Source organism: Vombatus ursinus, unplaced genomic scaffold (assembly GCF_900497805.2).
Source record: "Vombatus ursinus unplaced genomic scaffold, bare-nosed wombat genome assembly UNPS02014802.1, whole genome shotgun sequence".
Classification (NCBI taxonomy): Eukaryota; Metazoa; Chordata; class Mammalia; order Diprotodontia; family Vombatidae; genus Vombatus; species Vombatus ursinus.
The window spans coordinates 17,631,246-17,658,801 of NW_020954580.1; the positions used below are offsets into that span (position 1 = coordinate 17,631,246).

General features: G+C 39.4%; 1 protein-coding gene across 2 annotated transcripts in view; it reads right to left on the bottom strand.

Moving 5' to 3' along the window:
- Window positions 1-18,776, bottom strand: part of CCNYL1 (cyclin Y like 1) — a 72,019-nt gene extending 53,243 nt beyond the window's left edge. Inside the window, exon 1 of one of the 2 annotated variants that reach the window (XM_027873771.1) lies at window positions 18,710-18,776. In XM_027873771.1, coding sequence (XP_027729572.1) covers window positions 18,710-18,746 — 37 coding nt within the window. In that variant the 5' untranslated portion in view covers window positions 18,747-18,776. Of the gene's footprint in view, window positions 1-12,085; window positions 12,297-18,709 lie in introns of those variants that run through there. The other variant, XM_027873770.1, reaches the window with a different exon arrangement.
- Window positions 18,777-27,556: the final 8,780 nt, after the last annotated feature.

Below are 27,556 nucleotides of genomic sequence, written 5' to 3' on the forward strand. Positions count from 1 at the left end.
ACCTGTTTTTCCAAAGCCCCTCTATCATGTGCCTTTTTTGTCAAATTTGCCAGTCTGATGGGCAGAAGGCAGAACCTCAAGAGTTGCTTTAACTATTTGTACTCAGGGAGGGAGTCTCTTACTAAAGAAATCACAGGTCAAGATTTCCCCCTTGCCCTATGACAAAACTCAAATAATTTGAGGTAGAAAGTCAGTCTGAATTATAGACTGTTTTTAAAATAAATCATAGGCTCCTAGAGTTTTTAAAAGCTGAAAATGACCTTAGTTTATTTAGCCCAACTAGAGTCAGAGAACTGTCTATCTAGAAACAGATACACAAAGTAAACCTCAGCCTAGCAGGAATTCTCCTAATTTCATATTAATGGATCTAGGTTAATATAAAATCTTATTGTAATTAAATTAACTATACTAAAAAGTATTGTGCATTATTTTAAGGGAAGGTATACTATGTAAGATACCCGCTTTAACATAGATAATTGGTATGATGTGCTATATAGCTAAATCTTGATTAATACATAGGAAGACATATTGTTTTATCTCCTTCCTGATTAGTCCAGGTAAAGAAAAGACAAGATATGAAATTGATTCTTGCTTAAATTATTTTTTATATAGAACCACAGGATTTCAAGCTGCTATTTTTCAACTTCTACACCATTATTTAGAATAAAAAGAATTCTTGTCTGTTAGTACCATGCAGTAATAGCAGTGTGTTATGCCTCAATATCTATTTGATATAAATAAATCTGTATCAGAGCTGGTGAAAAAATTAAAGCTTACGGAGGAGCATAGTTTAAATTAAATTAAATGTAGATAAAGTATTCACCATCTATAGTATGTGAATACTATACTATACTACTTCTGGTATAGAAATTTCCTTGAATTATCATGAAAATAGACCATAACATAAGTATAAATTATAAATTAAACTTAACTTTCTTACCTTATTCCATTTTTACATGCTTTTACCATTTAATAATTCTAGGGGAGATAAGTTGTAGTATCTTAAACGTTTGAAACCAATTTAAATACTCAGCAGAAAACTGGATTCATAGCTCTAAAGATTGAGGCTGCCTTAATACTCAAGAACTCTTCTTTAGAAAAAATAAAATTAGTCATCAGATGTCACCCAAAATGCAGATAAAGTATAATTTCTTTTTCTTTAAAGAAAGAGTAAAATACAGTGACAAGCCCAAACCAAGGCATTTAAAATACAGTGTGATTTAACTTACTATAAGTAAATATTCCACTGGAAGAAGCAAAAGAGGAGAGCATGTTAAAATGAGGGTTTTGAACTAAAAGGCTATATTTGACCCTGTTGCTAGAAAGATATGGAGTTATGATACTTTCAAGTTTCTCCTGGACACCTGGGTGTCAGTCATTGTGTGGAAAAAAGGTGAAGGTATCTGTTCTCAGGAATTCAAGGAATGTAACAAATGAAATTTGGTTACCTCTAACTTCAAATTGAATACCTAAACAAGCCCTGAATTTTCCAGGCCCCATTGCTGGAAATCTTCAACTGAGTCAAAAATGAAGTATACACAACTCAAACAAATCCTTGAAACTGTTATGTCCCCAAAAGAAAAAAAAAAAATCTAAGCTTCTAGAATCAGAGGTAGGCCTTGATTTAGTTCACAGCTAGCATTTATGTAACTCTTTAAGGTTTGCAAAGTGCTTTACACATGTTAACTCATTTGATCCTTATGACAACCTCCTAGGAGATAGGTGTAATTATTATTCCCATTTTACAGATGAGAAAACTGAGGCACAGAGAGCCTTTTGCCCAGGGTCACACTGCTCTTAAGTGCCTGAAGAAAGATGGAACTTGGGCTTCTTGACTCAAAGTCCTGTGATCTCTCCCCTGTGCCACCTTCAAAGATATGTTTAAATTAAAATCAAATACAAGTATAGCATGTGAAAATTTAAACTCAAATATAGGGCTAAAATTATATTCATCACACCTACCTAAAAGAAGTTTAACTTTCCTCACAGAAAGAAAGCAACCCAAAATCCATGTCTTACTGAAGTAAGAGGTTAAATAAACTTAGTTGGATGGGTTTCCATGTGAATAGATCTGGCCAGATCAGACCTCCCTACAAATTCCTTGCCTACTGAAATAATAAAAATAGTGATGATGATGATGATGATAATGATAGCAGCTAACACATATAGGGCATACTGTTTGCCAGGAACTGTGTTAAGTGCTTTACAATTGTTATCTCATTTGATCCTCACAACAACCCTGGGAGGTGGGTGCTGTTATTTCCCCTAATTTACATACAAGGAAACTGGAGTAAACATACCTAGTGTCTGAGGGCTAGATCTGAACTCGGGTCTTGTTGACCTCAGGCCCAGCACTCTAGCCACTGCACCACTTACCTGCCCTATATAAAATAAATAAAGCTTAAACTCTGCCTAACATCCAAGATCTCCAAAATCTGGCTTCACCTTACCATTCCATTTGGATTTTCTGCTGATTCTCTTTATATATCTATGTTCAAAGTGGACCACTTGCCATCCTCCATCTATAACCTACACTTTCCTGTGCGTTTTTATTTTTAAACCAATGATGTTTCCTTCTCTTCTCCTTTGTAGGTTCATCAGCCAAATCCTGCTCCCTAACAGTAGGTGTAACTCAAGGCTGTCATGGGCTGTCTTCTCTAGGTTACCTCAGCAGCTACTAGGAGCTCCAATTATCTCTAGGCAATCTCCACTGACCTAAAGGACATCTCAAACTGGATATCCTGTAGACATCTTAGACTCAGCATATTCACAACTGAATTTATTCTTTCCCCGCAAACCCTCCCCTCTTGCTAACTTCCCTATTACCATCATGGACATCTATCTTTCTAACACCTTTCACATATGCACCCTTCTGACACAGCCATCATCTTGGTGTAAACCCTTCCACAAAATTACTGCAATAGTCTGATGGTTGGTCTCCCTGCCTCAAAGTCTCTCCCCATGCTGATTCTCAAATTAGCAGTCAAAGCATAGATGTGATGTGACCATGTCACCCAGCCCCACTATCCCATAAACATCAGTGGTTCCCTATACCTCCATGATTAAATACAAAGCCTCTGCGGCTTTTAAAAGCCCTTTATAACATTCCTACCTTTTCAGTCTCCTTACACCTTATTCCCTCCACATACTCTCTAAGATCCAGTTACACTGGCCTCCTTGCTGTTCCTAGCAAAAGACACTCCATCTCCCAACTCCTTGCATTTTCACTGGCTATCCTCCATGCCTCAAATTCTCTCTGCTCAGTCTTAGATAAAAACCTCACCTTCCGCAGACTTTCCCTACCCCCTTTAATGCTTATGACTTCCCTCCCTTGATTATCTCCAACTTATCCCATATATATCTTGATTTGAACAGTTGTTTTCATGTTGTCTTCTTCACTAAATTGTGAGCTCTAGGAAGGCAAGGATGCAGTACGTGCTTAATAATGCTTATTGACTCAACTTAGGCAGATGACTCCCAAAGCTCTAAATCCAAAACTAAGCTGTCCTCTGTTCTAGTCCTGCATCACCAACTGCCAACTGAACATTTCTCACTTGCTGTCACACTGCAAAACTCCCTGCTCATAAATGTGCAGCTTGAACCAGATCAAAATGTAAATGGGAAATGTTTTTTTAAAATAAAGTAAAAATACAACACAACATAGATAATGTTAATTTGTAGCTTTCTATGTCAATCTGTTTTCTATTTAGGTTTGACACCACTGCTGCAGGCATATCAAAATCAACAAATCTAAACTCTCTACTTTATTAAACCCCAGAACTCAGTGCATAGCACATAGTAGGTGTTTAATAAAAACTTACCAAATTGAATTCATTGCTGAACTGATGTGAAAAATGCACAGTAAAATTATATTAAGAAAATCACACTTCTGTAAAGTTTAAAGTCATTTTTCCCCCGTATCTTTAGGCTTTATTGAAAATTATGTTAAATTAGTTCAAGTTCTTCCTTAAAATGCACTGTCTAGCCAAGGAGTCTATCTAAGTACATTGCTTTAATTTTAAAGACTGGAAGACATAAGAATAAATAATTATGTTCAATGGTACATTTAAAGGCAAGTTTTAAAAGCAAGCTACCAATGGTTATTTTAGCTATTTTTAATGAGACAAAGGAAGGCAGCCTTTTTAAAATTCACTAGACATTTTCCAGTTACTTATCTGCAGAGATTATAACACTAGTTTCTTGCCCATTCTGTTTTAAGTAATCATAATGAATAGTGTTATTTCTTGCATTTTCATTCATCCCTCTAATGAGGAACTGAAGGATCAAAATATAATTTTCTAAAATCACTAGGCCAAAAACATGGTATTCTGGCCAGCAAACTGCACAGCTGCTCTCTGTATCAACCTTTCAATTGAGCCTTCCTAGTTTGGGCAGATCTACAATCCTGGGAGAACTGTACAAATAAGCCTTTTGAACTTGGCAGGACTTGAGTTTTGTTGGCATAGCCTTTGAAAACCCAGATTCACTTCGGGGTTTTAATAGAGGTTCTCCTCTCTATCATGCTTTTCTATGTATATTTTAACTGCCTATTAGATTGAGTTCTCTTAGGGCAAGGATTGTGTTTATCATCTTATCCCCAATATAGCTAGCATGATGCCTTAGTGTCTTCCCTGTACAGAGATAGGTAACCAAAATTTGTTGCCTTGAAATTGGTAATATCTATATGCAGTCCACAAATACCTTATTTTAATTGCAGATGAGGATTCAGAGGCAGGAGCCCCAGGGCACACACATGAAGAGAAGTTAGGATGCACTCCAGGCAAGAGGGAAGGAGCAGAGGGAATGTTAGGAGATGGACTATCGAGTTCAGGAAGAAGCTTAACAGGCAACTATTAGTCCAGATATGCTAAAAGAAAAGGGAGAATGAGGGGAGGTCAAATGAGGTGGGAAAGTAAGGTTGAAACCAAATGGAAAGGACTTTAAATTGCAGATAAAAAGTTTGCATTTTATCCTAGAAGCAATAAGGAACTGCTGAAGATTTATGACCAAGGCAGTAATAGGGTCAGACCTATGACACAGGAAGAATATTTGGCAGCTATATGGAAAGGAACTCATTAGAAGGTCCAGATGAGAGGGGATAAAAGCCAGAGTTTAGGCTGCTGCCCTAAGTAGAGATGGAAGAGAGAGGTAAGGCAATCGGAAGAGTAAAATATGATTTTCTGGGGTGAGGCCTACGTTGACAAGATGATGGTACCATCAACAGAAATAGGTCATTTGGAGGTGGGTCAGATTTAATAATAATAACTTGCATTTATATAGCACTTTAAAGTTCATCAAGTGTTTACATGTATTACATCCTTTTATTCTCACAACAACCCTGGAAGGTAGTGCTATTACTGTCCCCATTTTATAGACGAGGAACTTGGGTCCGGCAAGGATAGGCTTTTGCCTTTGTTTTCTCTTTCTTTCTTCACAACGTCTGGCACTTACATGGCTCTTAACGCTACCTAGTGGACTGATTGAAGGAAGAAAAACATGATGAATTCACTTTTGGACATGTTGAATTTGAGATGCCAATGGACATGGATTAACAGTGATGTCTAGAAAGTAGCTGGCAATGTAAGATAGGAATTTTGACTAGAGATTTAGGAGTTACCTATAATGCAATGATAAATGAATCCTCAGGAAAAGATGAGATCAAGAGGGGGAGGTTATAAAGAGGGAGATGAGAAATCTCCACTCAGCGATAAGGTAGAAGAACTTGGCTCAAAGACAGTATGTTTTATTTAGTCACTAGAAATACAGGAAGATGTTGACTTGTTCATTTTCTTTCTGATGGTTCTAATTCAGGAAAGGGAGATGAGACTTTTCCTGGTCTTGCCCACAACCTCCAAGGGGGACAGCAATTTTAACACCTTATTATTTTCCTTACATTTTTTTCTCTAAAAATAAACATCAAGATGTTTGTAGTCTCTAACTGAAGCACTACAATATTATAAATGCAAGACAAAGCTCATTACTTACTGAATTTCTATGCATATCCTCTCCAAATCAAGTTAACTAGCATTATAAAGATGTAAAGTTCACTTTTTAAATGTTTCAGTTCTCTTTAGCTGTCATTATGGGTAGTGGAAGAGCTAACAAAGAGTCAAACACTAGTTACGTGGGAATTTTTTTTTAAATTGCCAACCTAGTTTTGCTTACTAGAGGCTGCTCAAATTGAAAAGTGAGAATTGATGGTGAAAAAAATGCCCAACATTTGTTTTTGAGATTGTTTTTCTTTTTGTTCAATAATATCTGCTGGGAACAACAGATAACTACGAAAGGCATATGTTATTTTTAAGCTCTTTATCCTTTAAAACTTAACCAATCCCAAGATTTCTATCATTACTACCCTCAAAGTCACATAGTTATTAAATTCATGTAAGGTCCTAAGTTGAGGGCCCAAAAGTCTGTCGTGAACAATGGTACTATCGGCTATATTTCAATGATACTGGGATAAAAAGAAAAACTAATGAACTTAGTGGTTTAAAGGAATAGATGAAAAATTACAGGAAGTTCAGAAACTATACATGTGAAATACTATTTCTTTTAAAGAAACAAAGTGGCATTCAAAGAATGAATTTGGATAAATGATAATTGCAGCCTTTATGTTACACTTTAAAGTTACAAAGCCTTTTCAACTACATTATTTTATTTATTCTTTAGGGTAATGCTGTAAAGTAGCACTGGAAAGTATTAGGAGCTAAGAGAGTGAAAGAAAGGCAGAGGCCTTTGCTGAGATGTCCCACAACTTCTACAATGGGCAATACTTCATAAAATTTCATTTTACAGATGGGGCAATTGGAGCTTATTGAGGTTAACCAAACTGGTTATGGTCCCACAGCTTTATGTATCCATGTAAGGACCAAAACACTGGCCTACCAAACCTGGGCATGGTTTTTTCACCAGACCATACAGCCTCTATCAAAATAATAGATTTCATCACAAAAAGGATATTGAAATATCTGAAGGCAAAGTAGTTCTTTCAGTTTTAGTTTCCAAGGAAACAGAAGATCATATAAAATAAGGTGAAGAAATTAAAAATGGGGGGGGGATGTGAGTACTTTTTATGTATTGCTTTGATTTTGTTTCTATGGAGATTAAAGGGCAGCCCAAAAATCAAGTGTGGTAGACAAGTACTGAAATAGATTAAGTTTTTCTCATCACTTTTAGAGAACTGATTAAAAGCCAAAAAAACCTGAACTTCAAAAGTCAGGTATAGGTGAAAACATTTTCAACAGTCATTATGTTAGTTAACAGAAGACACTATAGGCAGTCTTTACTTATCTCTAGGCCGCTCATTCATTGAGATGGTACAGTGGATAGAGAACCAGGTTTGAAATCAGGAAGACTAGGAGTTCAAACCCAGTCTCAGACACTTAACTAGCTATGTGACTCAGAGAAAGTCACATAACTTCTGTTTGCCTCAGTTTCTCATTTGTGAAATGGGGATAATAATAGCCCATATGTCTTAGGGTGGTTGTGAAGATCAAATAGACTAATATTTGTAAAAGGCTTAGTACAGTACCTGACTCACAGTAAGCCACGATTATTAATAAAAACCTGTATTTCATTAGGTGGTTGAGTGCTGGGCCTGGAGTCAGGAAGACTCATCTTCCTGAGTTCTGATCCAGCCTCAGACATTTAGTAGGTGTGTGACCCTGGACAAGGCTCTTTACTTTGTTTGCCTCAGTTTCCTTATCTGTAAAATGAGCTGGAGAAGGAAATGGCAAACCACTCCAGCATCTTTGCCCAAAAAACCAAAACAAACCCAAATGGGGTCACAAAGAATTGGACATGACTGAAATGACTAAACGGCAGTATTTCACATACTGGTACCTTTAACTATACACACTGAGTTAGAATTTTGCCTGTGACCTGCTTTATCATGTGGCATCTCAAAGAACATTTGTTGTTTTTCAGTTGTTTGAGCCAGGTCTGACTTTTCATGACCAAGGTCACATAGTTAACAATGGGAAGAATACAATCCACACCCATAATTTTTGACTCCAAGGACAACGACCAGAAAAGGGACTGGACCTAGGATTTTCACAATACAAGGAACCCTAGATAAGGAAACCCCATCTACCAATGCAGGTTAGCACCTTGTCTGCAAATGCCAGGATGTGTCTGAGGCAGCATTTAAAGCTGGCCCACCTCTCTATCACTCTGCCCCTTTCACCAAACAGACTTACAGGGAGAACTCCCAAGTGAAGCACATCCCTCTACATATGCAACCTGGTGTCTCTTCTGCAACTTGGTCTTAAAGAGCTCTCGAGGGCACTGAGAGAGTCACTGAGTGACTTGTCTAGGGTCACGGGGCCAGCCAAGGTCACAGCCAGCATCGGAAGCCAGGTCTTCTTGATTCAGAGGCCAGTTCTCTATCTACTATGCCACACAGCCCTGAAACTCTCCAGCTCCTATCTGGGAGGTAATGCTATGGCCGTATTAGACAAAAATCTGCATGGATATACTGTATGCTATAGTCCTAGTTGAGAATGATGTCTACTTCATCTCTGGGAGGTTTATCATTATAGTATGAACCACAGGGTTGAACTAAAACTTCATTTCCCAAGTCCCCTTCTACCTGCAAAATTCTACACATGAATTTTCTCCAAGTCCTCCATGTAATGTGCCACAACTTGTCAACGTGGGTTGAATGAATAATAAGAGTGTCAATTTTGTTTTCAAAACCCTTTGGGTGGCAGCTAGATGGCACAATGGATACAGCACCGGCTGTGGTGCCACTAAGTTCAAATCCAGTCTCAGACAAGACACCTGACACTAGCTGCGTGACCCTGGGCAGGTCACTTAATCCCAACTGCATCACAAAAAAACAACAACAAAACAAAACAAAACAAAAACAAACCCTCTGGGTATCCTTAGATGGACAATTTTTAAAATGTGAGTCCATAACGTACTTTCTTCAAACTAAGTTTCTCTTAACTGCCCTCTACTCTGAGGTATACAAGTATGCTGACAGCTGCACAAAGATAAAATGATTACCTAATTTCTTCTTTCAATATAGTTCATGATCTTGAATATCCTGGATATATTTCATTCAGTGAAATTATTCATAAAGTATAGAATCCATAGGTTTACAGATTTACAACTGAGAGGGACCTTTAAGTGTCATCTAGTCAAAAAACTCCTCACTTTGGAGATGAAGAAACTTAGGCCCAAAAGAATTTAAGAGACTTGCCCAAATTCACCCAGGCAGTAAGTGACAGAGTCAGATTTTGAACACTTATCTGACCCCAAATATAGCATTCTTTCCACTGCACCATACTGCCTCAAATTAATTCAACTACACAAGAATTTGTATTTGCTTTCTGTGTTTAATAAGAAATTAAGTGGAGGGGCAGGTAGGTGGTGCAGTGGATAGAGCACTGGCCCTGGAGTCAGGAGGACCTGAGTTCAAATCCAGTCTTAGACCAGACACTTGACACTAGCTGTGTGACTCTGGGCAAGTCACTTAACCCCAATTGCCTCACTCAAACAAACAAAAGAGAAATTAAGTGGAAAAAAATTAACAGATGGTTACTCTCTTCCAAGATAGTCATTTAGTTTTACTTCCATGTTTAAGCCAATACAGAACAGATACCATATTAGAATGCATACAGACCATATCCCCAAAATGATTTCTCTGAAAAGGAAAAAAATACCAAGGTCCAACAAAAAAAAATTGTGTGATTATAATAAGCTGTTTAAAACCTTCTAGATAAGAATGTTTTTTATTAATGTTTATTATTTCTGTGTGTCAGTCCCTTTTCATTATTGCTCTAAGAATCACATGATAAACCACTGAAGTTTTATAGAAGCTAGGTTTGAGAGACATGGTCTAGACAGTAACTGATCACTATGGTAGTCAGCTAGGAGGTACAGTAGACAGAGCATTGGACCTCAGACACTTCCTAGCTGTGTGACCCTGGACCAGTAACAATTTTTCTCAGTCTATATTTCCTAATCTATAAAATGGGGATAATGGTACCTAAGAGTTGTGAGGACCAAATGAGATAATAAATGATAATAAATTTACAAATCTCAATGAACTGTACAAATATTAAGCTATTATTACCATTATGTTGTTTCTAAGCTGATCTGTTCTGTTATAAACCTGCCTTAGAGCTGGCTAACTCAGTAAACACCCTTTTACCACAATTATACAAATAATTCATACCTCTTGTTAATTTATTCATGACTAATTATAAATCTATAAGGCCAAAAAGAAACCGGGGGGGACCCTGTTTACAATCCTGAGTACATCATTTCTAGTACTCTGGTTCATTCCCTTGAACTAGAAAGAACACAGCAATAGGCATCCAAATACCTGGATGAGTCTTTCTGAGCCTTAGTCTTCTCATCTGCAAAACGGGGATGAATATTTATTCCATAAAGTTATCATGAGAATCAAGAGCAATAAACTCACTAAATCCTATTCAAAAGTAAGGTACTGTTTCTTCAATATTGTAAAGGAATGACATTATCAACTGGGAGAAACTTAAATAAGAGTTTTGTACACTAACTGAAGCACTTAGACACATTCCCCTTACAGAGCCAGGATGCTTTCCTGCATATTTCAAAAAGGCAAATGCGGAAACATGGCCAAGAAATCTCCTCCTTAAATTGCTTTCACAGACCTCCAGAAGAAATGGTCTATTTTTACACCATATTTGAAAATTAATTCCTTCTATGCTGTGCAAGCAAAACTATCCTTTGAAACAAAAAGAATGAGGGTATCCCTCAAAACAGAGTAAGAACATTGTTTTAATGGCAAATTTTGGGAATTTCTAACCAAAGAGTAACACTGCTAAAGATAATTTGGTCTAGAAAGTGGGGGAGTTCAGAACTTACAAAGTATAGGGAAAATTACAAATCATTATGAGGATTTGAATTTATGTTCAAGTGATCAAATTTTTCAAAAAGGATAGAATAGCCAAGAAAATAAACTCTGGAAAAAATGAACTCTATAAATTTAGTCCAATTATGGCCAAAATTATTTCAGCAACTCCCCTCTAGTATAAGTTTATCATGTGGGTGTAGTTTGGGTATGGAAGGATTATACTCAAGACTAAAATGGAATAGCTATGTCAAAGTGGGGCTCTCAATGGGATTCATTTCCTTTGTGTTATCAACGGCCTTCAGTCCAGCTGTAGCAGTGCCATTTCACACACTATGTTTTGTTTATTTTAAACTATCATCCCCACCTTTTCCTTCCTTCCTTCAACGTTAACACAGATGGGATCAGCCTAATTTATCACCCCACTCTTCACTGCCACTTTTAATCCTCAGCCAAATCCTAATTTGACTTAAAGTTCCCTAAAAGTTTATAGTCCATCATCGACAATCATTCAACAAGTATTTAATTAGGGCTCATGGGCAAGGCTCCCCGATACAATGAGCTGTTTTGTTTTGTTATTCAAGAGATGTGAGTATCTGAGAGGCCAATGTTTTGCACCTCAACCCTGGGACAGGTGGACTGAGATTTTACTTGTGGGAACTGAGTGAATCCACTTTCAACTTTTCTCAGTCAAATTCTAATTAGACTCAGTTCCCTAAAAGTTTACAACCCATCCTCTCCATTCATTCAACAAGCATCTAATTAGGGCTATATTATCCGTTTCTTTCGGAAGCACTAGCTATTACTGAGAGGACAATCTTTTTGCATCTCATCCCAGGGATGAGTGGGCTGAGATTTTAGCAGTGGGAAGTGGGTGAAGGAGAAAGTGAGTGACAGTGGGGGTTGGGGGGGAGGGGACAGGGCGAAAAAGGGCAGATTTCATGAAGCTAGCCCGCCCTGCCTGGGCACCTGAAAGGAGCAGAGATTAGATGCTCAGAACACGGAAGCTTGGGAATCTGGGTGGAGGAGAGCTCACTTTTACTTTCACACACGTGTACGCAGAGGGGAGCCCCACAAGTCTCAGGAGTCCCCACACAAGGTGCAGGGGAAGGGCCTGGGCGGCCCGGGGAGTCGAGGGGGGCCGGGCAGCGCCGCCACGCCTCGCCTCTGGCCCGGCTCCCGCGGCGTGGGGCGGCCTCGCGGCGGCCCGAGCACAACGGCGCCGGGGCCGCTGGAGCTTACCGTCGGGAAACTCTCGGTCGCTGATGTGCTGCAGGTGCGGTCCCTCGCCTCCCGCCGAGTCCGCCTCTTTGGGCTCGGCGGCCGCCGGCACCGCGTCCCCGGCCGCCGCGTCGTAGGCATCCAGCCGGCGCTCCGGCCCCGCCGCCCCCGCACCCCGGCTGAGTTTGGGGCTGGCATCCGGGGACACGCAACAGGTCACAGTGTTCCCCATGGGACACCCCCTGGCCCCCTGGTCCTGCGGCTCACCCCCGCGCCGCCCCCGGCTCGCTCAGTCCGCCCGCCCTCCCCACCTGCGTGCCGGCCTTCCTGCCGCCCGCCCGCCCGGGGTTAGCTGCCGCCGCCGCCGCCGCCGCCGCCGCCGCCGCTGCTGCTGCTGCTGCTGTCGCCGCCCCCTCCCCCAACAATGGCGGGGCCGGGCATGGGCAGCCCCGGAGCTATGCCCGGGCTGGGCGGCTCATGTCCGCCCGGAGTCCGCCGCCTCTCCCTTCCCGCACGGCTGAGGAACGCGGCTCCGCTCGGGCACGGCGGCAGCAGCTGCGCCCCGGCCGCAACACCCGGCGCCGCCGCCGCTCCCGCGCCCGCTCCTCCTGCTCCTCTGCCGCCGCCGCCGCCGCCGCCGCCGCCTCCTCCCACCACCCTACTCTATGAGGGTAGTGATAGATCGGGCTTATTTAAAAGGGGTGAGAACACGCGAGGCACAGGAGGGGCCGCTGCCGGGGCCACAGGACTGGGCTGGACTCAGCTCGATCCCCTCCCTCGTCCTAGTCCTCCTCCTCTTCCTCCTCCCTCGCTTTTCCCCGGTAAAACGCCCTGAGCTGGGAAACCCGCCACCCACCAATCGGGGAGTGCCTCCAGGTCACCTGGCTAATAAGAACCAATCAAGGGAAGCGCTCCCCTTCTACTCCCTCCCCCGTGGGGTTCTTATCTTGTGACTCACAAAGACCTCCCCACCGTCAGCACCGGGCGGCCCCCACCCGGCCAGCCCCTTCCCATCCCCCTGTCCCTCCTCCTGCCCCTGCCCCTGCCCCTGCCTCTGCCCCTGCCCCTGCCCCTGCTCCTGCCCCTCCCCATCTCCGCTTCCTTTCCCAGACCTAGTCTAGCCAGTCAGAGCGTCCGTCTATTAATCATAGAGTTCCTGAAGGCATTCCAATCCAACGGGAATCACTCAGGAAATCCAGTAATCCACTCCATTCCCAACCAAGAGGCCCCTCAAAGAAAAAAAAGGGGGGGGAAGCCTCCTATTCATAATTAACAACCTCAGAGACGAATTCCATTTATCCATCCTCCTCCAGAAGTCAGGGAGAGGGAAGTGCTCCAGAGAAATGAACTTGGAAGTGTGGTTCTAACTTGGTGCCTGGGGTCCCAAACTTGTGCCAGACCCATTGACATCCGATTCTGACAATCTTCTAACTCTGTTGTTCCTGGATTCAAAGTGGCTTAGTGGATAGTGCATTGGGCATTGAATCAGGAAGATTTGAGTTCAAATCCAGCCTCAGACATATGACCCTAGGCATATACTTATAGTATGATACCTTTCAGGGCTGTGGGTGAGGATCAAATGAGATAATATTTGTAAAGTGCCTGGCACAAATATAAATCTTATTATTATTACTTTTTGGTCTGGCCTGTGATTTCATCAGTGTAGGGAACTCCCAGTGTGGAAGCTTTTCCCACCAATACAGATCTGTAGCATTCAGGAACACTGAGGGATTATGAGACTTGACTATGGTCATACAACTATTAAGTCATTGAACCCAGGTCTTCCGAATTCCAAATCCAATGCCTTACCTACTACAACTGGCTGCACTTATCAATAAATTAAGGAAATCAATTTTAAATCACGAGCCTGTTGGTAAACAACTGATAGGAAGGTGTTTTTAATGTGTTTATTGGGTTTCGCTGTTATCCATTGTTTCATGGAGGGGGGTATCCTGAGTCTACTGTAGTCTAACCTCTTTATAGGTCACCTGGGTGATGAGAAGAGAAAATTCAATAACTTTTAATATGACATGGAATTAAGGTAGAAGCAGGATAATGGTGGGATAGATAAGACTCAACTTAGAGTAAATTGGAAGAAAGGAAGAGATGAAGTTTGCTTTTCGAGAACAAACACATTTATAAGATGGGGAAAAAGTAGCAATAGGCAAGTATAGCAAAAAGAATAGTAGTAGATCACGAGGACAACTGTTTTTAAAAGTTTGATCCTTGGATGAATAAAAGAGTACAGTGACATACACAATCAGCTTTGTAGAAACCCTTACTACTCTATCATGTCCCATTATGGCAGATGTGGAGGGGGTTTATGTGATAGCTTGACTGAGTCTGAAAACAGGATCTCCAAGGGAAAACAAAAAGAGTTGAGATTATAGAGTAAGAGAAGGAAATGCTTCAAAATGCAGTTTCATAGCATTCCCATGAAAAACACAGAGAACTCTAATCAGCTATTCTCATTTCAGAGGACAGAAGAAACAGCATCCAATCATCGAATGAAGAATTTAGGTTAATACATACAAGGAACAATTTCACAACAGTGAAAAGTTGTTAAACATGGAAATAGGTCAAGTGGCCAAGACCAGCTTCTTATTACGACTAACTGTTCATGAGCTAAGGTAGGATATATAGACTTTCTTTTCTGAAATTCTTTTGAAATGGGAGAGGGATCATCACCTCTTGGGAGTGGTTTGAATGTAGTGCTGATTAAACTAAATGATCTTTCAAATTCCCTTCAAAATCCTGGAATCTTATCTTTGCCCCAGATTCCTAGGCCTTTGTCATAGCCCTGGATCTGGAGTTAGAGGACCTGGGTTTAAACCCATTTCATACCTAGGGTCAGTTTAGACAATTCACTTCATGTGTCTGGGTCTCAAGTTCTTCAAGGATGGAGCTTCTCTCTACAAGATGCTGTGCGCCTTGGTCACAGACAACAGACAGTACAATTAAGGATGACTTCAGGTTCAAGGAGGTGCCTTTGCCATTCAGTTTTAGCAAGGACTAGGAATTTCCTTTAGCCTTCCTTAGGAAAAGCCTGAAACCATGTATTCTTCCTGTTTACTGTTTATTGCCTTATGGTGGTTTATGAGCTTTCTATTGTTTTTCCCCACCATAAATCCCAAGGCTTTTTGTTTCCAGTCCATACAGGTTTTACTGTTTCCTCTTCTTCTGCCTTTATAATATCCTTGTTGCTCTTGAGATATGTCACCTCCCACTGATGTTAAAAGGGAGCCTTTGCTGAAGCCGCTTCACTGTAGTTGGACTCTTTTTTCTAGCAATTATTTAACATTTTTTTTTCTATTTCCCCAGAGGCATTGCTTGACAGCAGCCTCTTCAAAAGAAGTCTGTCTTATAAAGGGAAAATCGGCAAGGGGGAGGAAGAACTTCACTAAATTTGACAGTTAGGAGAAAAAGTTAGAGAAATGCATTCCAACCATATTCATCTCCTCAGAAATAGAACTCTTAAACATTTCACAATAATATTCTGGGCGACAAATCTAGTATCTTCTGGCTGAGATAATTCAGTTTCCATTTTATTCACATGTAGTCTTCTAAATTCCAGACAGGAGACTTGACTCTGTGGGTGTGATGACCTCTCTAATTCGAAACTAAACTATTAGAAGTTTACCTCTCCCTTAATTTCATTCCAGTGCAGATGAAATGACATACCTCAGAGCAAATGTGTTGTAGGTATGCAAATGTAACTTTCCACAGAAATTAAGAGAACACTGGATATCGCATAGGCACCTCAAACTCAACATGCCCAAAACAGAATCTATCTTCCCTACACAATCCAATTCTCTTCCTAAATTCCCAGTTTCTATAGAAGATACCACCATCTTTACAATCACTCAGATTTGTAAAACCTCAAAGACCTTGTCCACTCTCTCACCCCTCTCCCCACATTCAACCAGCTGTCAAGTTCTGTTGATTCTTCCTTTATAACAGCTCTTGCATTTACTTCTTTCCCTTTATTCACATAGTTACTACCATAGTTCATACTCTCATCACCTCTCACTTAGACTATTACAACAGCTTCCCCACTGGCCTCTCTGGCTCTAGTCCTTTTCTTCTCCCATCTATCTTCAACGTAGCTATAAAAACAATATTCCTAAAGCATAGGTCTGACCATGTCATTTCCCTGCTCAAGAAACCTCAGAGGCTACCTACTACCTATAATACCAGCTCCTCTGTTTGGCATCTAAAAATCCCTCACAATCCAACTCAACTCATCTTTCTAGATTGAACCCGTATTAATCTCTCCCGTGTGCCCACCATTCCAGCCAAACTGTCCTACTTCCAGTTAATATAGCAGCATTCTGTCTCCCACAGAGGTGTTTTTGCACAGGCTGTCCCGCTTGACTTAGCTCTATCTCACAGAATCTCTGTTTTCCATTAGCTTCCTTTTGTCTCTACCTAAAACAAGCTTCTTCCTCATCTCCCCAAATGTTAGCGCTCCTTCTAAAGTATTTTCCTTTTACCCTAGATATGTATTTATGTATGCATGTATATGAATATATGTATGCATATATTTGTATGTGAATATATTTTTGCAAATATTTATCTGTATATGTATGTAAATATTTATCTGTGTATATGTTGTTCTTCTCCAGTAGAACATGAATTCCTTGAGATCAGAAATGGTTTCGTTTTGGTTTTTTTTTTGTATCACCCAGTGCCTAACATATAGTAGGTGCTCAGTAAATACTTGTTGAATTAAATTAAATTGAATTTAACTAAACAAGACCAAGGCCTATGGGGGTATATTGCAGGAATGTCTCCAGTTTTATAAAGCAGGGTTGGTTTTCCTTTAAGGTGATGGAGTTCAACATTTGTTTGGTTTTCATGTCACCTGAGGCAGAAAAGGCTAGCCTATAGAAAGTTGACATCAGAAAATTTAACAGAATTCCTCCTCCCCTGCAGGAATGTCTTTTTCATCTAGTAAATGTAGAAGAGAGAATTTTTTTTTAACCTTAAGAATTATTTCCTTTTTATCTTTTGTTATTAGCAAAGTAATTGTTATTACATTTTATGGTTCACAAATGTATCATTGCATTTTAATCCTGAGTGAGCTAAAAGATTACCTGGAGGTAAACGTCCCCTGAATTGGTCTTTCCTCATCTTTGCTCCAGTATAATGAGTTATGGGAGGAAAGTGGTCAGAAATCTAATACTTGATAGTAAGTAAGGTGTTGGGACTCTGTTCTGGCCTATTGCCATTTCAAGTGTGGTGTTAATGCACTCTCCAGTCCTTTCTGCATTTTGGTGCCCCTGTTCCCTTTCTGTTACCTCACTATTGCTTTTTCAAACCTTGTTTTCCCATCGTTTAGGTAGCCATTTTTGATATTAAAATGCTGACTATTAAACAAAGTTAATTATTCAGTTTTTTACCTCAGAGAAGAATAGGGCTACATAAACCCAATAAGTAAATACATTATTTCAGCAAGTTTCTAGTTTTTTCTCTAGCAAATACTACTAATTAATTTGACAAAATGGGTGTGGGGCCCCATTCCTTCCATTTTATTTTTTTCATTTTAAGCCTCAGTTTATGTCCTGCTATCAAATTCACCTGGATCACCATTTCACAATAGGACCCATTAAAATTACTGTAACTAAATCTCATTTCTCAAACAGCACTTGGCATATAAACAATTCTTTTCTCCCCAGGACTTTAGGCCCTAAGATAGATTGGAAGGCCACAGATTTCTACATGTCCCCCTAGAGAAGACTCTTGGCTCAGTCTATTTGGTGACTATGTCTTATCTTTTGGGTTCAGAAACAAGGTACACAATAAATTAAAGGTTTGAGGGGATGAGTGAGAAAATGGGCCAAAAAGTAGATCCCAAGTAAAAAGAAAATTGGCATTTTCCTAGTGATTCATGTTACATAAAGAATAAATTAGAAGGACAGCAAACAGATGAAAAATGGAAATGACCTGTCACAATTTCTGTAATAAACTATTTTCTTCTTTCTTTGTTTTGATAGTGGAGACACACCACATTTGGATTCAACCAGTGTAGTTCTAATGTGATGAATGGGGTAGTAGAAATGGCACTAAACACAAAAAAACAGGAAGAACAGCTGGATTAGACCAAGTATACATCAAGGAGGTCCATACTGGAAGCAACACAATTTTAAGGCCATCGAGAGATCAATGATCAGTACATGTGAATAACAACAGAATCAAAATATCAAACACTTGGAAAAATCATAAATGTTATTACTCATAAAAAGGTGATTGAAAAATATCAGTAATCATCTACTTATCTCTACTTTCCCATCTTCATGAAATTTGTAAGGATAATCTACACATATGTCAAATAGATTTTCACAAATTATATTCCACAGCAGACCACATCATTATAGTCACATACCCCACTGTGGCTATGTTTGTTGGCGATATAAAAAAAGTATTTGATTCTGAAGAATGAAACACTGCCTCAGAGACTCTTCTACAATAAGATGTCTCTCATGTATATGTGACAAAATCATACAAGAATCTCTGAAGACATGTGACAACAAAGATAAGTTTGATAATTAATATTATCAAATTAATTTTAAATAATTTAATTAATTATTAAGTTTAATTAAATTAATTAACTATTAATATCAAACGAGGGAGATGTGTACTCACCAGATTTGTTTTCTACTGTTGTGGAAGATAGTAGCATAGAGTACAAATGGAAGCAAGATTGGTTCCAGGTGGTGAGATCTTCTAGACGCTCCTGTGTATGGATGAAACGGCATTGATTGCATCAAGGCCTCAGAACATTGTAGAGCCTTCTAAATGAGGTACACAACCCCTCAAACGATTTCAAATTCTTCACATAGGACAATCAAGTGGATGAAAAATGCCTAATCTATATACTATGATATGCAATTACATGGAAAGCCCATTGAGTTGGTATATCAGTATGTACATATCGATGTATATATAATTATATATACATACACACATGTATATTTGTGTATATGTGTGCACACATGTACACAGGCACACATATATGTATCTGTATATGTACATGCACACATATATCTATATTCTACATACACATATAAGACATACATAAATATATCTTGGACAATGCAGATAGTCAATAAATTGGGCACAAAATTGAACAGAAAGAAGAGAATGTACTGGATTGTATCTGGAAAACGAAAGTGCTTTTTAATGACTCCATGCTAAACCTTGAAACAAAGACCAGTCTCGTTAACAGAAATATTCTTCCAGTAAGCAATGAATTAATGATCATTTATTAACTGCCCACTATGTGTTATTTACTGTGATAAACGGTGGGGACACAAATACAAAATGAGACTCTCCCAAACTTCAAGAAGCCTATATTCTACCGAAGGGATATAGTATGTTCGCAGGTAAGTAGAAACAGGATATATAAAAAATAAATACAAAGGACTGGCAGAAGGTGGCAGGGGCACAGGGGAGGGGGGAGGGGGGACTAACAACTGGGGGAATCAGAAATGGCCTGTTGAAGGAGGTAGCATTTTAGTTGGGCCTTGAAGGGAGCAAGGGCTTCCAGGAGGCAAAGGCGAGAAAAGGAGAGAATTCTGGGTAGAAGGAAGAACCTGTACAAAGAAATAGAGGGATGGGGTATTGTATACAAGGAACAACAGCAAGTCAGCCAGTCTGACTGGAAGGCAGCATTTGTGAGGGAGAGGCATGTGAGATCCACCTGGATAGGTTGAAACCAGTTGAAAATGGCTTTAAATGCCAAACAGAAAGAATTTGTATTTTGTACTACAGATAATAGAGCTTTTTAGCGACACAATCAGATCAGTGATAATATATGTGACTTTGAACAGTGGAATAAAGGTGGCAAGTAACCAAAAGGGTAGTGGACACATAGTAGGCATAAATAGGCTTCAGTTTCTTACCAACAAAGAGTTACACACCAGAAGCAGTATAAAGGATATCAAATAGATGTACAACCAGAAAAGGGTGTGGACTGGTTAAGTAGTGAGAGCAAGGGATGGCAGAATCCACTTTGCTTCAATGGTACCTCCATAATGGGAGAGCCAGGGAAAGGTATCCTCAGGACATTGTGTGGTTATCCTGGGAAGGACTTATGACAGGGAATGAATGAGTCACAGAAGAGGAGAAGGCTTGGGTGAGATGCAGTTCGGACTGGTGGGGGAGCACCCACTTTAATAAACTCACAAATCTTGGATTTCAACAAGTAAGCGTTCATTCCTACACACAACTAATCCTGTTAAGTCAAATCTGACATTTCCTAATCTTTAATAGTGATTACCGGACTTTTTCATCTTACAGCCAGTCCCATTAAAAGCTTCCACAGTTGAACTACATTTTATATCATTTCCTTTTTTTGTGGAAAACAGATATTTAACTCTTGACATAACCACAAATCTTAAAGGCTGGTTGGAGGCCCCAGAAAATAGCTATTCCGCCCAGGCTCCTACCACCGTTACCAAACATCTATGTATTTCGTGGCTGTTCTAGCTCTTCCAAATCTCTCAGCGATCCTCCCCACAACTTCCTGGTATTACCAATTCCTTATCTAATCGACTTTGCCATTTTAGGTAGATAGGTAGACTAAAATAAAATAATTACCATTTTAAACTTCCCTACAACTTTCTATTTAGCCTTTTTCCTTACTACTAAATTCCATGCAACTACTGTTCTTGATTCTACATAATATGTAGCCTTGTTTCTCTTTTCCTCTGATCACCCCATGAATGTCAGTATCCTATATCCAAACATCAAGCTCCCTGTTTTCTCAGCCCAGTCCTCCTTAAACTGCCAGCTCTCCCTAGTCCCAACTGCCACACACCAAGATTCCAGGGTTCTGTCTGATCACCCATACTTCCTCTGCCAAGTTATTTCATTTCCAGGCTTCCTCTTAGGAAGCCAAAAGAAATGTAAGCCTGTAGAACCACTCTATTAACTCTTTCAGGATGAAAATGTCATAAAAATGAACATTCTCCATTAATCACACATGAACAATGAAAATCTGGCACATCTTGACATAACCTGGAAACAGGACTGGCAAAGCCAGAGGAGAGTGGTTGTAAGGAAGACAATACACCTACAAGGTGAAATTTCACCTTTGCCTTAAGTACCCTGCCTTGGGCAGCCTTTTTTGTTAATATGTGGGTTAAGGGGGACTCTGTGGTACTCTATTCTACTGTTATTAACAATATCATAATTATATGTAATTATAATTAGTAATGATATATAATCATTATTATTGTTATTATGCAGAATTACAATCACAGGCCTGGACCAATGATATAATCAGTCACATGATTTTAATAACACAGGAATATTCGAGCATAAATTTGCACACTCTTTTCCCCCTATTCCCAGAAAACTGGGGAAGGAACCCAATCACTTCAGAATTCATGGCTCAATGGTAATAATTAACTTTTGTAATTAGTAACTACTTGTTGATTGATTTACAAGCTTAGAGATTAAATATTCATTTCTGCCCTATAGAATTCTACTGAAGCTTTCTGGACTAGACTTGGAGCTGCTGAAGCTTCTCTGCTTTGCTTTGCAACTATCAGGCTTTTGCTGAGTCTCTGGGGTTTGGGGAAGTCATCCACATGCCTTCACGTACTTCCCTTCCACCTCTCCACTCAAATTGTAGCCTGTGGGTTGCTTCTCTAGGCACTGCTCACTTAGGTGGCTCTGGATCCATTTTGTAAAGCTACCGTCTTCAGAGTCTTTACCTGGTGACATCATTGCTCTGTGGCTATATTATCCAGTCTCCTGGGAAATGTAGACCAGGCAATTTCTCCCAAAGAATAGTTCCATGAGTTCCAAACACTATCATCAACAAATATTTATTAAATATCTGCTATGTATCAGGTACTATGCTAGGTTCTTGGGATATAAAGACAAAAGTGAAATCGTTCTCGCACTCAAGGGGCTTACATTCTAACCAGGGAGACAACATGTGCATACATATATATGAAATATGAAATAATTACAAGATAAGTACAAGGATATTCTGGGGTCTTTTTTTCCCTGCAGTTATAACTGCTAAAATTGTTAATATTTGTTGTAGAGCCATTGAATATTTATAGTGTATTCTTATGGTACTTCTTAAAATGATATTGCAAATTGTTTAGGAAGGAAACCCTATGAGTATGTTTCTGCTAGGATACTTTCTTTATGTACTCCTTCCCCTGAGATTTATATGACATATTATTGCTTTTAGCTTTAGCTGATTTCTTTTCATTGGAAATAAAGGAATAACCACTGTACTTTCATAATTACTCCATTTTTTCCCCAAAGGGTAGTGAACAGATAGATACATCTTTTTCGATCCCCAGAACTTAACACAGTGCCTGGCACAATAAATGTTTGTTGATTGATGCTTCTAAAAGTAAGGGTGGACATTTAGCCTAGACTATTACGATTTTCATTTGACATTCTCATTTGCCTTGAGAATTGACACCAAACAGCAGGTGGTAAATGCCTAGGAGCTGCATGTATTTCAAGCACGAAGGCCCAAGACTAAGGCTTCAGGTACAGTCAGCCCTGTGTCAATGGATCTTTACAGATTTAGGCCAAATTTCTGAAACCTTGACTTCCGTGGATCTGATAAACTCCAATGAAAATTCTGCACTGGAAATGACTTAAGCTGGATCAAAATAAATCCTCCAATTTTGAGTCTACATATTTCAAATAAAACCAAAACTCAACTTATTTCTGCAGGTGAGTCACCTGGTTTACCTTCTGAATTTCTCTCTCTATTGAATGGGAGGGATAAAAGGTTACCCATAGCATGCCGCATGAACATTCCCTGTTTGTTTCCATGAACAATGAAGACTTAGGCTACCATGTCAAGAATTAGTTACTATAGGGGTAGCTAGGTGGCGCAGCGGATAGAACATCGACCCTGAAGTCAGGAGGACCTGAGTTCAAATCAGACCGAACACTTGACACTAGCTGTGTGACCCTGTGCAGTCACTTAACCCCAATTGCCTTAAGAAAAAAAAATTGGTTACTATACACCTTAAGCTTTCAGGCAACTACCATTGCTAACCATCAAATTATCAGTGTGGCCTGTATGGAAAAGCATTTGACATTACATACATTAATCTGTTGTGGAAGAAGGATAAGAAAGAGAGAAGTAGAGAGGAAGGGAGGAAGGAATGAAGGAACAAAGAAAGGATGGAAGGAAAGAGGGAGGGAAGAAGGAAGCTCCCTCAGTAGTTAGTAAGGTCCCCCAAAATCCACCAATCAAGCAAGCATTTTAAAAAACATCTACTATGTTCCAGGCAAGGGCAGCTAGGTGGTTCAGTGGTTAGAGTGCCAGACCTAAAGTCAGGAAGACTCATCTTCCTGAGTTCAAATCTGGTCTCAGTCATTTACTAGCTGTTTAACCCTGGGCAAGGCAATTAACCATGTTTGCCTCAGTTTCCTCATCTGTAAAATAAGCTGAAAAAGGAAATGGCGAACCATTCCAATATCTTTGCCAGGAAAACCCCAAATGGGATTGGAAAGAGTCAGAAATGACTGAAAGCAACTGAACAACAACAACATACATCAGATGTCAAAGAAATACTTCAATCAGAGCCTGGATGACCACCTGTTAGATATGATGTAGAGGATATTCCTGCTTGGATTTGGTTTGGACTAGATGACTGATCTCTGGAGTCCATTTAATTTCTAAGATTCTGTAATTATAATAATTTTATACTATTATCATCATCATCATCATCATCATCATCTCTGAGGCACCCTGATACTGTATATAGATTTTAATGCCTCAATGATGTCAAATATATTTATGTCAAAAGAGAATGCTCTAAGACACTGGTCTTCAATTTTTCTATATAACGGGAAAATGATTCAAATTACTTTTAACTAAATTATTATCTTATAAGATTGTAAAAGCTTCAAAAATTGGTATTTCCAAAAAGAATACCAAGATGGTGAAGTCAGGCTCTTATCTCCAATGGTACTATCAGGTCATTGGCTTTTTTTCAATGTATTATGATGCTTTTTTTTTTTTTACATTTACTTGACTCAGATGGGAGTATGCTGATGTTCATTTTCCTACTTCTGACAATACCCACGAAATTGCAGACATTGAATCATGAGTTAGAAATGGAAAAGATTCTTTAGGTCACTTAATGTCTGATTTCCCCATTTTTCCAGGACATAGAGGTCATGGGGATTCTACAGTGGAACTAGGATTGGCAGGAATCTTGAGACTATCTAATCCAACCTCCTTATTTTACCAATGTGGTTGAGAATCAGGGAGGGTTGGGTATGCCCAATTCATATGGTGTATAATAGAGTGAAAAAACAAACAAACAAACCAACCATTGGCTTTGGAGGGAGGACATGAAAGCATGAATTCTCTAGGTAGCCTTCTAGGATTTTCCAAGTGAATGAAGATTTGAAAAGCGGAAAGGAATATGAATTGATGCAAAGTGAAGGAAGAGAACCAGAAAAAAAAGTCTACAACAATGTAAGTGGAAAGAATAACAACAAAAGAAACTGAACTTAGAATTATTATGATAATGAAATTTGCCCTAAAAAAGAGAGGAGGAAAGGTGCATCCCTCCTTTCTTTGCAGAGGTAGGGGACTATGGGTATAGAACATTGCATATACTGTAAGGTTCGATTGATGTCTTGGTTAGTTTTATTGAACTGCTCTTTTTCCTCTCCTTTTCTTTTTGATTCAAGGGATGGCCCTCTGAGGAGAAGCAAAGACTAGAATAATTTAGAAATGAAGGTGACATGAGAACAAAGGATACCAATAAAAATTACTTTATAAAAAATAGAAGTGCTAAGTGTGTACTACCAGAAAATAGGTTTGTTCACTGGGGGAAATCTAGCTTGTCATTCATAGTTGTTGTTGTTGTTGTTGTTGTTTTTAATTATTAATTAATTATTTTAAACATTCATTTAAAAAAGTTTGAGTTCTAAATTCTCTTTCTCCCTCCAGCCCCTCCCTCACCAATTGAGAGGGCTATGGTGGTACCCATTATTCCTGTGAAGTCATGCAAAGCATATTTCTGTATTAACCATGTATGCATAGATTTTTAAATTAATCATATCCCAGAAAAAGAAAAACATAATGAACAGGGAGAGATTGACCCCTCACAGAAAATCAGGAATGAATAGCAGGCTAGGAATAGCTTACCATCTAAGAATTCTACCACATTACTGCCTTTCTTATAGCGATTCAGGGTTTGTCACAGCCAACCTTCATTGGAAGGATAGCTGTCTGTGGACTATACTGCTATGTTCTGCTCCCACTGTAGCTCTGTGTCTCATAATTTGCAGTCATCTGTTCAAGTCTGTAGTTCTAAAAGTCATAGGGAAATGATAGAAACTCTGAGGATATTGCATTTCCATAATTTAAGATCTCAATAGTCACTAAGTTTTTCCTGTTGATCATTTTGAGTTTCCTTTTCATAACTATTGGAGGAATTATTTTACAATTTTCAGTTTAATATTGCTAGGTTGTTCCAACGATCCTTGCCTATAGCCATTTATATTTATTTAATCTTTTTTGCAAATATACGTATTATCTGTTATAGCATAGCAGTAGTTTATGGTGTCGAAAAATGGAAACAAAATAGGTGTCAATTGATAAGGGGAAAATGGAACGAACTGTAGCAAATGAATGTAATGGAATATTAATGTGTAGTAAGAAATGATGAACATGAGAAATGCATTTGAAAATATTGAAAGATGCACGTGAATTGATGAAGTGCTATGCACAAAACCAAAAGAATAGTATGCATGATGGCTACAACAATGTGAAGGAACAGATCGCTAAATGGAAGCCAAACTCTAAGTAACTGAAAAGCCAGTGATGGTCCCAGAGATAAGATAATGAAACAAGCCTCTTCATTTCAGCAGACGTGAAGGGGACAACTTGGGCAGAAAGATGGATGCATTGTCAGATGGGGCGGCTGGTTTGGGTGTTTTTCCTTTCTCTATTACAAGGATTAGGACTTATTTTTGTCAAGGGAAAAGAGGTGGAGGAGTATTTCCAAAAATGACTGTGATGTACAAAAAAAAAGTCCTTATAAAACTTACTTAAACACACACACACACGCGCGCGCTTTAATTGTAGGGTCTAACTATTTTGATGCACTGTGCAAAATATTTTTCTTTTGATGCACAGATGCCTTTTAAAAAGCTGTATAACTAATTATTAGTCAAGGCATATTTTGTCATCCATTCATACAGCCATTCATTCAACAAATATTATTGAGGGCCTACCATTATGGTGTATGTTAAAGAATTGGACTCAAAGCCCAGAAGACCCAGATTCAAATTCTGCCTCTGACAAATAAATACTAGCTGTGTGACCCTGAGTCACTAAGTTTTTCCTGTTGATCATTTTGAGTTTAAGGTCACTTAAGACCTCTTGGGACTATAGGTAGCTCTCTACAATAAGTTACAGAGAAGTGCCTATCTGAATTAGAGGTTGTTGCCTCACCTGAGAGTTCTCTATACTATGAAATCACAGGACCATTCTCTATTTCATTTTCTGCTATGGCCAAAAGTACCATATTAGGCGCTGGGGATAGGGTTAGAGAAATGCAAGGATAAATCGGTAATAATTCATGTCCTCATAGAACTTATGGTTTAATGGAAGAGCTAAGATCTGTGCAAATGTAATGAACTGTCCCTTTCCTAGGTGGGTATCTTATTTACTAAAGGGTGCTGAAAGGAATATTTGTATGAGACAAACACAGAGAAAGGCAGCTTGAGGAGACACACAGACAGTTCTGAGGACCTGAGAGAAAACAATCCAGTGAAAGCAACTCAGAGACAAAAGTACTGGCTGTCCTGATGGTGAAGTGACAGAATCGGAGTGCGGACTGAGACATTATTTTTTTCCCTTTGGATCTGGTCAATGCAGAAATGTGTTTTGCTTGATCACACAAGTTTGTTAGGGCAGCTAGGTGGAGCAGCAGATAGAGTGCCAGAGTCAGAAAGACTCATCTTCCTGAGTTCAAAGCTGGCCTCAGAAACTAATTAGCTATGTGACCCTGGGCAAGTCACTTAACCCTATTTGCCTCAGTTTCCTCACCTATAAAATGAGCTGGAGAAGGAAATGGCAAACCACTGTAGTATCTTTGCCAAGAAAATCCCAAATGTGGTCATGAAGAGGCAGACGTGACTGAAAAATGGCTGAACAATAACATGTTTGTAACAGGTTTTGTTTCTTTGCATTTTTTTTAATGGCAAGGTGGGGAGGAGGGGGGCAAAACAGAGAGAATGCAAATTTTTTTTTTTGCTTTTTAGGCAATTGGAGTTAAGTGACTTGCGCAGGGTCACACAGCTAGTAAGTATCAAGTGTTTGGTCTGAGGCCAGATTTGAATTCAAGTCCTCCTGACTTCAGGGTCGGTGCTCTATCCACTGCGCCACCTAGCTGCCCCTAGAATGCAGATTTGAAAATAAAATAAAATTGAATTTAAAAATTAAAGACCAAAAATGTTGACTGAGGTAAGATCTGG